The sequence below is a fragment of the Manacus vitellinus genome, unplaced genomic scaffold (assembly GCF_001715985.3).
Source record: "Manacus vitellinus isolate BGI_N305 unplaced genomic scaffold, ASM171598v3 scaffold_5_pilon, whole genome shotgun sequence".
Taxonomy (NCBI): Eukaryota; Metazoa; Chordata; class Aves; order Passeriformes; family Pipridae; genus Manacus; species Manacus vitellinus.
The window spans coordinates 19,215,112-19,226,457 of record NW_021940682.1 but is presented as its reverse complement, the minus strand read 5'-3'; the positions used below and the strand labels follow the sequence as shown (position 1 = coordinate 19,226,457).

At 43.6% G+C, this 11,346-nt stretch overlaps 4 protein-coding genes across 4 annotated transcripts; 2 read left to right on the top strand and 2 right to left on the bottom strand.

Annotated features, from left to right (window-relative positions):
- Positions 1–364: 364 nt before the first annotated feature.
- LOC108640993 (histone H1.01) lies at positions 365–1,902 on the top strand. The gene is given in 2 exon segments (XM_018080179.3): positions 365–388; positions 390–1,902. Coding segments are annotated over 2 exon segments (660 nt in total). The 3' UTR covers positions 1,026–1,902.
- A 46-nt stretch (positions 1,903–1,948) lies between these two features.
- LOC103764565 (histone H2A-IV) lies at positions 1,949–2,785 on the bottom strand. The gene is given in 2 exon segments (XM_018080181.3): positions 1,949–2,668; positions 2,733–2,785. Coding segments are annotated over 2 exon segments (675 nt in total). The 3' UTR covers positions 1,949–2,046.
- On the top strand, positions 2,484–3,255 carry LOC103764566 (histone H2B 1/2/3/4/6). The gene has a single exon (XM_008931488.3). The coding sequence runs from the start codon at positions 2,784–2,786 to the stop codon at positions 3,162–3,164; it is 381 nt and encodes a 126-aa protein (XP_008929736.2). The 5' UTR covers positions 2,484–2,783; the 3' UTR covers positions 3,165–3,255.
- A 7,811-nt stretch (positions 3,256–11,066) lies between these two features.
- Positions 11,067–11,346, bottom strand: LOC103754432 (histone H2A-IV; the record flags this gene model as incomplete). Its single annotated transcript, XM_018080183.3, has 1 exon — positions 11,067–11,346. A coding segment is annotated over one exon (252 nt), but the record flags the coding sequence as incomplete, so codon positions are not given.

Here is an 11,346-nt window from a genome sequence, read left to right as displayed (position 1 = left end):
ATTTGCAAGGAAAAACAAAAGTTTCTCTCTTCAGAGGTCTCTCCAGCAGCAGCACACGGGATTTATCGCCTCTCCTTTAACTCAAACCGCGTGTTTGCCGCTGGAAACTCTCCCGAACGCAAGTACCTGCTCTTCTCCTTCCTCACCGGGGAAATGGGGCGATTTGGTGGCAGAAATTCCGAGGAAAATACACTTTTGTTAGTCCAAAGAAACACAAATCGAGCACACCGAAGGGCTCCCCGGCCGTGCAGCAGGGCGGGCTCTGCAACGCACCAATCACCGCGCGGCTCCGCTCTAAAAATACGAGCATCTGACCCGCGCCAGCCCAATTGTGTTCGCCTGCTCCGCAGAGGACGCCGCCGCGATGTCCGAGACCGCTCCCGCCGCCGGCCCCCGATGCGCCCGCGCCCGGCGCCAAGGCCGCCGCCAAGAAGCCGAAAAAAGCGGCGGTCGGCTCCAAAGCCCGCAAGCCCGCGGGGCCCAGCGTCACCGAGCTCATCACCAAGGCCGTGTCCGCCTCCAAGGAGCGCAAGGGGCTCTCCCTCGCCGCGCTCAAGAAGGCGCTGGCTGCCGGCGGCTACGATGTGGAGAAGAACAACAGCCGCATCAAGCTGGGGCTCAAGAGCCTCGTCAGCAAAGGCACCCTGGTGCAGACCAAGGGCACCGGTGCCTCCGGCTCTTTCCGTCTCAACAAGAAGCCTGGAGAAGTGAAGGAAAAAGCTCCCAAGAAAAGGGTGCCCGCAGCCAAGCCTAAGAAGCCGGCGGCCAAGAAGCCAGCCAGCGCCGCCAAGAAGCCCAAGAAAGCAGCGGCCGTGAAAAAGAGCCCTAAGAAGGCTAAAAAGCCGGCGGCTGCGGCGGCCAAGAAAGCGGCCAAGAGCCCCAAGAAAGCCGCAAAGCCAGGCCGCCCTAAGAAGGCAGCGAAGAGCCCGGCCAAGGCAAAAACGGTGAAGCCCAAAGCAGCCAAGCCTAAGGCAGCCAAGCCCAAAGCGGCCAAGGCGAAGAAGGCAGCGCCGAAAAAGAAGTAAATTATAATACCAGAAGAGTCCTGCTCTACATATTTTGTTATCCAACGGCTCTTTTAAGAGCCACCCACACTTTCCCTAAAGGAGCTGAGGCACCGAGGTCGTCCATAACCTGCAGCAGGGATCCAGTAATTCGTAAGTCGTCAAGAGGTCAATTGTGTCTTTTTTTTTTTTTTTTCTCCCTAGGATTACCGAAAGAAATGTTAACGAGCGCGGTATAACGCGGCGGCTTTAGGGAAGTGTAGACTTTTTTTTTCTCCGAGTAATTAGTTTGACTACCAGGAAGCAATGTTAAGCAATGTTTTGTAATGATTTGATAAAAAAAGGATGTATGTTTTTTTAAAAGATGTATTTTGTAACAAAATAATGCAATTGCCAGGCACGCTACTACTGAGCCATGTCTAATCTATTGTATTATTTTTCTTAAGGTGTCTCCTTAAATGCTTTTGTTTATCTGGGGGAGGAGGGGAGGGTTTCTTTATTGACACGAAAATAGCCCTGAGCTCTCCCAGTCCTTTTGTTCCCGCTGAGAAAGAAAGCTTGAAGTATTGAAAAAGCCCGCTCTGACCAAGGATTGGCCAGCGGAGAGCCCGGCCCGCTGGCCCCCCCTTCCCCCTCCCTCCCCGAACATTACGCCTGTTATCTCTTGAACAGTATCAGCCACTCTCGGAGAAGAAAAAGGCGGAAGAGGGGGGAGGGATGGGAACTCTCAACGAATAGTGTTCCCATGTTCTCCGACATAGCAACTAAACGGAAAATATCCCACACCAGGAAGAATTTGCATGGGGAGGACCTTTTGGCACGCCTTTGTTAACGAAAACCTGGAAAGCGTTGCTACTATCACCAAGCCAAAAATGCTGTTAATAAATACGGAAAAAGACAAAACACGGGTTGAGTGATTAATATAAATTGGCATAACTGTGGTATGGATAACTGAGCTCTCTTATGATTTTGTGGGTGGCTCTGAAAAGAGCCTTTGGATTATTTTCTCCGGAGGAGACAACGTGCCGCTTTTCTTTTTCGTTTACTTGGCTTTGGCCTTGTGGCTGTCGGTCTTCTTGGGCAGCAGCACGGCCTGGATGTTGGGCAGCACGCCGCCCTGCGCGATCGTCACCTTGCCCAGCAGCTTGTTGAGCTCCTCGTCGTTGCGGATGGCGAGCTGCAGGTGGCGGGGGATGATGCGCGTCTTCTTGTTGTCGCGGGCCGCGTTGCCCGCCAGCTCCAGGATCTCGGCCGTCAGGTACTCGAGCACGGCCGCCAGGTAGACGGGCGCGCCGGCGCCCACCCGCTCGGCGTAGTTGCCCTTGCGCAGCAGGCGGTGCACGCGGCCCACGGGGAACTGCAGCCCGGCCCGCGACGAGCGCGACTTGGCCTTGGCCCGCGCCTTCCCGCCCTGCTTCCCGCGCCCGGACATCTTCCCTGGCTCGCTCGCCGCTTGGAACAACTCGCTGCAGGACCGAGTGGGCAGACGGCGCTCCCCGTCTACAGCCCCGCTTTAGTACCTCGTCCCTTCGCTGATAGGCTGAGAAGTAGGTCTCGTCTGAGCAGCCAATGACGAGGCGAATCGAATTCTGACCAATAAAACCAGGCTATTGAGGAATGGTGATGCCTTTTATTTTGCCCAATGAGAGTGAACAAAGCTGATGCTTCATTTGCATAAGGGGGCTATAAATAAGTGGCACAAAGTCGATCACGTCACTTCGCTTCTGCCCGGGACGTGGAGCTGTTGTAGTGATTTGTGGCAGACGCACGTTCGCAGCCATGCCCGAGCCGGCCAAGTCCGCGCCCGCGCCCAAGAAGGGCTCCAAGAAGGCCGTCACCAAGACGCAGAAGAAGGGCGACAAGAAGCGCAAGAAGAGCCGCAAGGAGAGCTACTCCATCTACGTGTACAAGGTGCTCAAGCAGGTGCACCCCGACACGGGCATCTCCTCCAAGGCCATGGGCATCATGAACTCCTTCGTCAACGACATCTTCGAGCGCATCGCCGGCGAGGCCTCGCGCCTGGCGCACTACAACAAGCGCTCCACCATCACCTCGCGGGAGATCCAGACGGCCGTGCGGCTGCTGCTGCCTGGCGAGCTGGCCAAGCACGCTGTCTCCGAGGGCACCAAGGCTGTCACCAAGTACACCAGCTCCAAGTAAATAGCTGCTAGAAATACTGTATAACCCAAAGGCTCTTTTAAGAGCCACCCAACTTTTCAATAAAAGGGCTGTACAGTCAACTGAGAACACTTTAGTTTCCTAGTGTGGAACCTTATCTTGCAGTTTTGGGGAGTTTGTGCATGCCACTTATGGCTAGTTCTGTTAACATACTGGTTTGTAGTTTAATGTGTTATTGAACATAAACTAATTGGGCAATAAATCACTATAACTAGAGGCATTTTTAACTTTTCTCAAGGTGATACCACTTTTTGTTAATCTATGGTTCTCTTGCAATTTTTAATATCGTGTTATATGTGAGCAATACCTCACTGATCTCAGGGTTTGTGTTATATGTGTTGTAAATTAAAAGACTAAAATATTTCTGCATTTTTTTTTAGCCAGGAAAATCAAAATTATTACTAATGGATTCTTATCCATGTACAGCATAGCTATTGTAAGATCTACCATTTGATGCTGCTCAGTCTTTGGGGCTTTTGGTAGTTTTTATGGTAGCAGAAGTAAGAGGACTGCAGTGCACTGCACTATAAAAGTATTTATGTAGTAACAAGTGACATTTATCTTAAAGATGTTACCAATAACCCAGTGATTAATACAATTCAGAAGTACTTTCTACAGTCTTTGTCTTCAACAGTTGTCTTAATTATTATACAGGTCATGTGAATTTTACAGTAACTTGCCTAGCTTCTCCCTATGACTGCTTGAGGTTCCTTTTGCAATTAAAAAAAATATGTGAAGTTCAATACTTTTTATACATATTTGACATCTCCTGCATTTATATGTCATTAATTGTATTAAAACTATTAAATATTAAGAAACTGGGCTGACTTTGCAAGCTATCAGTTTTTCATATAGCTACTTGTCAGGCTCAAACTACGGGTTTTTAGAATCACTCCATCACGTTCTTGGATAATTAAATGCTACCATAGACACAGATCAAAGCTATTATCACTTTTCAGCTGGGTCTGAATAATCCTGAATTTCAAGTATATATTCTGGACTTCTGAAGATACTGAATTCATAGAGGGACTCAGCCTTCCTAGTATTGACTGCATGTTGTTTGGTAGTACAGGTAACGAGACAGGCACCAGGTCTCTCAAATCTGACATCTATTACCTAATCAAAGTTAATTTCAGCTTGAAGGTTTATGGGGACTTCTCAGATTGGATTTCACATATCCAGTGGGAATTGCCATCCTCTGTACTCCATACTCTCCTTCAGCAGCTCGAAATGGCATTTTAGACATCTGCTCACCAAGTGCTTTGCTGCAAACTCTGGAACACAGGTTGCATATTCTGGACCTCTGTATGTGTCCAACGCCTAAGAAGATTAATGAACCACAGTATATTCCAATCTCTAGGTTTTTATAAGGGTACCTGGCTCACTAGAAAAGGACTTTAGTAAAGGATTATATCATATGAGCACATAACTATGTTCATATTTAACATGATGATAATCACCAGAAGAATTTTACACTGGCTATTATTCTCTATAATCAGTCATGTAAAAGCACCCTAGTTCAAAATACAGCTATCACAAGGCAGCCCTGTTGCCTACGTTAAAATAGGAGCTTGGTGGTGCCTTTTGGACTCCCAGCTCATAAGCATTCATATTGCCTTTCCTGTCTTTATATGGTCCAGGTTGCACACTTCATTAACATAGCTGTCATAGAAATTTCAGGGATTTTTTAATAGATTATTTCAGTATGGGAAATTGTTTCTAGGCCCATGAAACTTCACTCAAGAAAATTAAATGCTGCTATGATTGTTTCTTTCAATTTCAGTATCAATGATAAGGCAACATTAGGGGACTATAATGTGAACATAGCATTTGACATCAGATCTGATTGTAACACAACCCTTAATTTTCTAACAGTGCTGAGAAAAAAGTCTCTGAACTGACAAAAAGCAACTAACATGGAATATTTTTGTGCTTGTTCTTTTCACCAGAGGTAAAAGTAGTAGGATTTGAGCTCAGCAAAAATAACCAATTCGATTTCATGTCTCAGGAGAATGTGAACTTTCAAACACTCAAAACATTCCAACCCAATAATGCAAATAGTGTGAATATACATATTTTCATACATATATAGGGTGTGAACATGAAATCACATGGCTGCTTATTTTTCCATCATTCATGTTCTTTGCTGTTCTTTCCTATTTAGTTCAAAGCAGTGCTGTTTGTATTCTTAATTCCCCTCTACAGAGATGACATCAACAGCAACAGTAAGATGACATTTTTCAAATACATTTTCTGGTCACTGGGCTGGTCATCTTCTGAAGTTTTTTCATTCTCTTCAGGTTATTTCCATGATCTTTCTTCATTCTGCTTCTATCTTGGCAATTTCAGGTTGTTCTGTGTTCGTGGCATTAATTTTATCAAAAAGTTCAGGCTCTTGTACCCTAAGGCTTCAACTTGTTGAGCTTCCAGTGATAAGCAAGGCTATTAATCCTAACAATTCTCAACACTGGGATGTGCTAGAATGCATAATCTTTAAACAGGCCCTTCGTGTTGTATTTTTATCTACCCTCCATGTCTGCCTTCAAAATACCTCTTGATTCACATTAGCTGAACTATAGGCTGTATCTGCATTTGGTTATGCAAAAATATTTGTTAAAATACTTTTTTTTTACCATCACTTTTTTGTATCTTAAATTACCAGAGTTACATTACAGTTTAGTAGTGTAGTGAATAACCGGCAATAAATAATACTGAAGAACAATACAACCAGTACAAAATTTCTCATATCTTATTTTTATTAGAGTAATAAAATTAGTAGCACTCCTGGAAAATTCTCTAGATCACCATACCTACAGTAAAATTTATTTATATCCACTGTCATGTTTAAAAAAGAAAACCAACACCCTCTGCTTTTATTTCTACAAAAGTGAAACACACAAAATTTAAAATATAAAATTTTAAAAATATATAAAATTTTAAAAAATAACTGTATTGTTTAGTTAACTGATTGAATAGTGAATTAGAAATTAGAAATAGGTGTCATACACCTGATCCAAAACCTGACCAACTATCTGTAGCAATTTTCTACTACTTCACAGTTTTGTTTGTGGTTTTTTGAGTATTTTTGTTGTTGTTGTTTCATTTGTTTTTTATTAATGGAATAAATCAATATCTGCTCACCTGCTTATGAAATCAAATTCTTTTTCCTAATGGCCACAGATTATAACTACTTGACACACAGGGCAAATTATTGCAATGTTATTGTCACAGAGACTTTCTTTTTCAGTTTTAATAAAAAAAGAATATATTTTAAAATAATTAGCATTGTAGGAGAAAGTATTGACGGCAGCTTGGGAAAAATATTTGGTCTTACACACACCCATATATAATGGTTTTGGCCAGTAATGAAAATGTGCCCAGTTCAAATTGCAAATGAAAAAAAAATGAGACTTTGTGTTCCAAAACTGGTGTCAGGGTTAAGCCGTTCGGAGCACAGGACAGCTCAAGACAGGACACAAATCTCACTGGAGAAGAGGACTAAAAGTAAATGGGAACATAGCTGGGAACTTCTCCCTTCCCATCTCATACACTTACAAGAAAGGAAGAAACATTTCAATGAGCAGGAACAGCTCTTTCCTCAAAGATTGGGGTCACAGAACAAGAGGCTTATGTAGGTAGAAAGGCCTTTTAGGCTGTGAGTTAAGTTTCTTTCATGGCTACAAAGAACTAAATTACTTGACAGCAGCCCTGATGGAGTGGTTGTTCCAAAAGCATTTCTTGTAAAAAATGATAATACATATTAATCACAAAGGTTCATCCTTTCATTTCTAACACTGAAAAGCTCAGGAAGCAATTCTGCTTGCATTTCAAAACTAGAAAATAAGTTGCTTGTGTGTGAAAGGAATAACAGAGTAGCTTGGAATTTTAATCACTAATAAAATCCACAGTCTTTTTGTATTTGTAGTTCTATTTGTATTTTCATGTAGATGTTTTACTTGCAAAGGTTACAGGAAAGTGGAAGAAACAATTCCCGAAATAAGAAGAGAGCACACATGGAGAGTTACATCTGAAACTTGGACTTCAGACAGAGGAAAGGATATTGACCTACCTTTGTGCAACATCAGATCTGTGAAGAAATGTACACACCTCCTGTAAGCCTCCCTTTTCTTTTTGTAGCAGGTAGCAGCCACTACAACGTTAAACAATCTGAACACTGGACATGATCAAGTTTTTATTTCTGCGTTATGCACTTGGGACACATCAAGGTTAGTATCTTTAATCATCCTGCTAGGAAAAGAGGACAAGAATTACCATAGGAATGACATAGCCCCAATCTTTCTACACATAGACATGTCTTTAAACAGAGCTGCCTCCACCTGTGCTCCAAGCACCAGTGAACCAGACTAGCTGCACCACAGGCAAACCCGGGTGCTTGGACTCAGCTGAGCTGGCTCAGGAAGCCAAATTTACCTGAATCAGTTCCGCTCTCTACATGTGGGGGCTTTTGAATACCTTCCATAGGTACAAATCCTACGAAAGAAGTGAAATGGTCACATGGATGTAAAGCATATTTAGCTGCTGGAGTTTTAGCCTTAGCTGATATTTAAATGTCAGGCAAAACCTCATGGGATGTGTATGTGTCATAATTCAGACTTATCATCGCAGCTTCTAATTGTGCATTTATTGACAGGTTAAAAATAAAACAATGACGATTTCCAAAATGTTGATAAAGGCAATCAGGGTGATTAACACTTCTAACAGAATGAAGGCAGGTAAGTCACCTACTCTTTTTGTTTTCATTTTTACAGTATTTTCCATCTGAGAACATTTGCATGGAAGATCGTATTTCTCAGCAGGATATGGCACAGAGTGAAGACATCAGGTGAACAACAGGTGAAGACAACAAGAAACTGCAGAAGAACTGTAGTTTATTTACAACATTTATCTAAACTAAGTAATGTGTACTCTTCTGTTTTACCTACAGGCTTCTTTATTGACAATGAAAGAGTTAAAAATCGGTTGATGGGGGGGGGAAGTGAAGAGGAAATAGATTGCTTCTGGATTTAAAAATCTAATAGCCCACTCTGCTCTTTCAGGAGATATCCAACCCTTTTCTTTGCCTTCTCCCCGCTGTTCCCAGAGGACTCTTGCAGTGCAGGGGGGTTGGAGGAGGCTGCAGAGCAGCATAGCCCACTCAGTCCCCAACCCTCGCAATGCCCCCATTCCCCCTGCAAAGTCCTTTTCTGCCCAGCTCAACACCCCTTCCTACTTCTCTTCAAATTGTCTCATGTTACCCTGCTCTTCCTCCTTAGACTCTTCTGTAATGGACCTTGGCTTCCTCCTTCCAGAGGCAGATTAGTCCTTGAATCCCTGTCTCTGACACTGGTGTGGGGAGCGGGAAAATATAGTGTTTGTCATGGCTAGCCTGACAAACCTGAAGAATTAAGAATTTCATCACCACTGGAGAAACAATGGGTCCTGGTGGGAACAGTCCACTCTGTTATTCACCCCCGGCTGCATTTATGCTTCAGCTGGGCTATCCTCTGTTAACGTGCCCAAATGAAACTTGTGTGATTAAAGAACATGGAAAAGCCAAAGTGCTCAATAGGTATTAAAAGGCCTGTGAGTGTTTTGGTTATTTTTTTCTGGTTCCTTCTCTCAAGGAACAAAACACACAATGAAGAAAAAACAAATAAAACACAAATTCATACGTGATTCGTTCATTTCAATGCGCAGCTATCTTGTCAATCCAGGGGCCACTGTGCACTCTGCCATCTGAAACTGTACACGTACCCCTTTCCTCAAATGTGGTGGGAGAAGATGGATGTGTAGTGGGGGGTTTGGGTGGGGGGTGCAGTGTCAGTGGATGGGCTGTGTGGGAGCAGGACCTGCTAGTAGGGACAGGAGGGGAGTGTGAGTGATGCACTGCCAAGAAAGCTGTCTTATCAGAGGTGCTAAATGGGTCCCAGGAGGCAGTTTTCTCTTTTTCTCCTTCTGATCAGAGGCATTTTCACATTCCTCTCCCATTCTGCTGATATAAAATCAAGTTATTGTCAAAAAAATATCCAGGTATCTGTCTGTGCTGGTTATAGGAAGCTACCAGTGTTCACAACTGCATTGTTAGGAAATACATATATTTTAAAAACCAATCTCCTTAGTTACCCCAGTTTTGGTAAACCATGTCTATAAAATATCTTCCCAGAAGTGTCTGGGTGTACAATATACATTCAAGGCCCTGTGACCCTTCATAATTTAGACCTCATGTAGCCATATTTTTTTTTGGCTTTGTTTCCCACATGTATAATTCAAAACTAGAACTGTGTAATGACTAAACTCATTCTTCAGCAGGGAAGAAAGAGGAACGACTACAAAAATAACTATTAATACTCTATCTTCTTGACTATTACCATTGTATAGTTGATAGCCAAGCATTCATTTATAAGGGAAAGAAGCCCACAAAATTGTTCTCTTGAAAGTTTATGCAGTCTACAAAGTAAAATTTAAATCCACTCACACAACAACAAGATAATGTACCCAGGGTTGTTCATAGAAGTCTGTCCCATTGTTTATTACAATCTGATATGCAGATGAGAGTTTCATTATGTAGAACACACAAACACAGATAGGAGTGTAAACTTCCTTCCCTTATATAGGAGTGAATATATCACCAACTTAATTTTAGGAAAATTAAACTCAGTAAACATCAGGTCCACAGATATGTCAGCTCACATCTCTCTTTTTCCCCAGACTGGAGGATAGAGCTGGGGAACACCACAGTCACACTGAAAACTGCTCCTGTTTCTCCAGTGCCAAGAACCGCAGAAGAGAGCCCCAGAAAGACAAGAAGCTGTCAGGCTTCTCTGGTCAAGAGCTTGCACAAGACCACAAGAAAAGCCACACTAAAGCCAGAAGTAAATCAGAAGCAAGCAGGGCAGCACCAAAGCAGAGAAACAAACTTTTAGCCACATTGTGCCCTGCTGCATGGCAGCAGCTTTTCTAAGAACAACTCACTTTCTCCCAAAACAAAGTGTGAGCTCGAAACTCCCCATACCACGTGGAGAAGAGGACATGGATTCAGTGAGTAGTGCTAGCAAAATGAAATTAAGTGGTAGTGTTTTTGCAGTTGAACGCAGTGACTGTCATCTTAATGGAACGTGGCATCAGATGAGAACACTGAAGACTCTTCCCTGCTTGAAACCTTTCCCTAGTGCTTTACAATTAATTCTGCCAAGGAAAGCCAGTGGGATTCTTACATACATGATAGTGTTAAAACCCAGCAAAAATGAAAATCAGTCAGAAGCCCGAGGCTGGGAACACCCCTCATGTGGCAAAACAATTGGTTCAGGGTCACTGCCAGGACTTCGATGATTGTTTCAGGGCTTAATTTTTCATGTGCATGCTTTGCTTCCCTTCCCACTCCCTTTTCTCTCAGTTTGAAACCTGGAGGCACAACAGCAATCAGCTATTATTTAGTACTCTTGAACAGTAATAATATAGATTAGTAGTGACTTCAGTTAATGTTACCCTCTAGTAAATACTGCACAGCGCTTAAAAGAAAGCCAGAGCTGATTGGCTACAGATGTAATGTTTATGCCAGTTACAAACCCCATAATTGCTACTGCTAACAGATTGAAAATATCCACTTTCTAAAAGCAGAACAGTTTACCAAATAATTAAAAAATCCTAAAAAGGCAACAACCAACAAGATGAATTTTAGTGGGGAGCACAATTTCTTTAAAAATTTGAGCATCTACTATTAAAAGGCTTCCCACAAAACACAGGCAGATGGGACAAGAGAATACCATCACTAAAGCAAAGCCGAGAAAAAAAGGCAGCTTACAGATTTCTGCCTCAGTTCACTAAAGAAAACCACAATGACTCAGCCCTTTATGACCAAAGTGGGGGGCTCTGAAAAGAGCCTTTTTGTTTCTTGATTACTCTTCAGAAATATTTACTTGGCTTTAGCCTTGTGGCTGTCGGTCTTCTTGGGCAGCAGCACGGCCTGGATGTTGGGCAGCACGCCGCCCTGCGCGATCGTCACCTTGCCCAGCAGCTTGTTGAGCTCCTCGTCGTTGCGGATGGCGAGCTGCAGGTGGCGGGGGATGATGCGCGTCTTCTTGTTGTCGCGGGCCGCGTTGCCCGCCAGCTCCAGGATCTCGGCCGTCAGGTACTCGAGCACGGCCGCCAGGTAGACGGGCGCGCC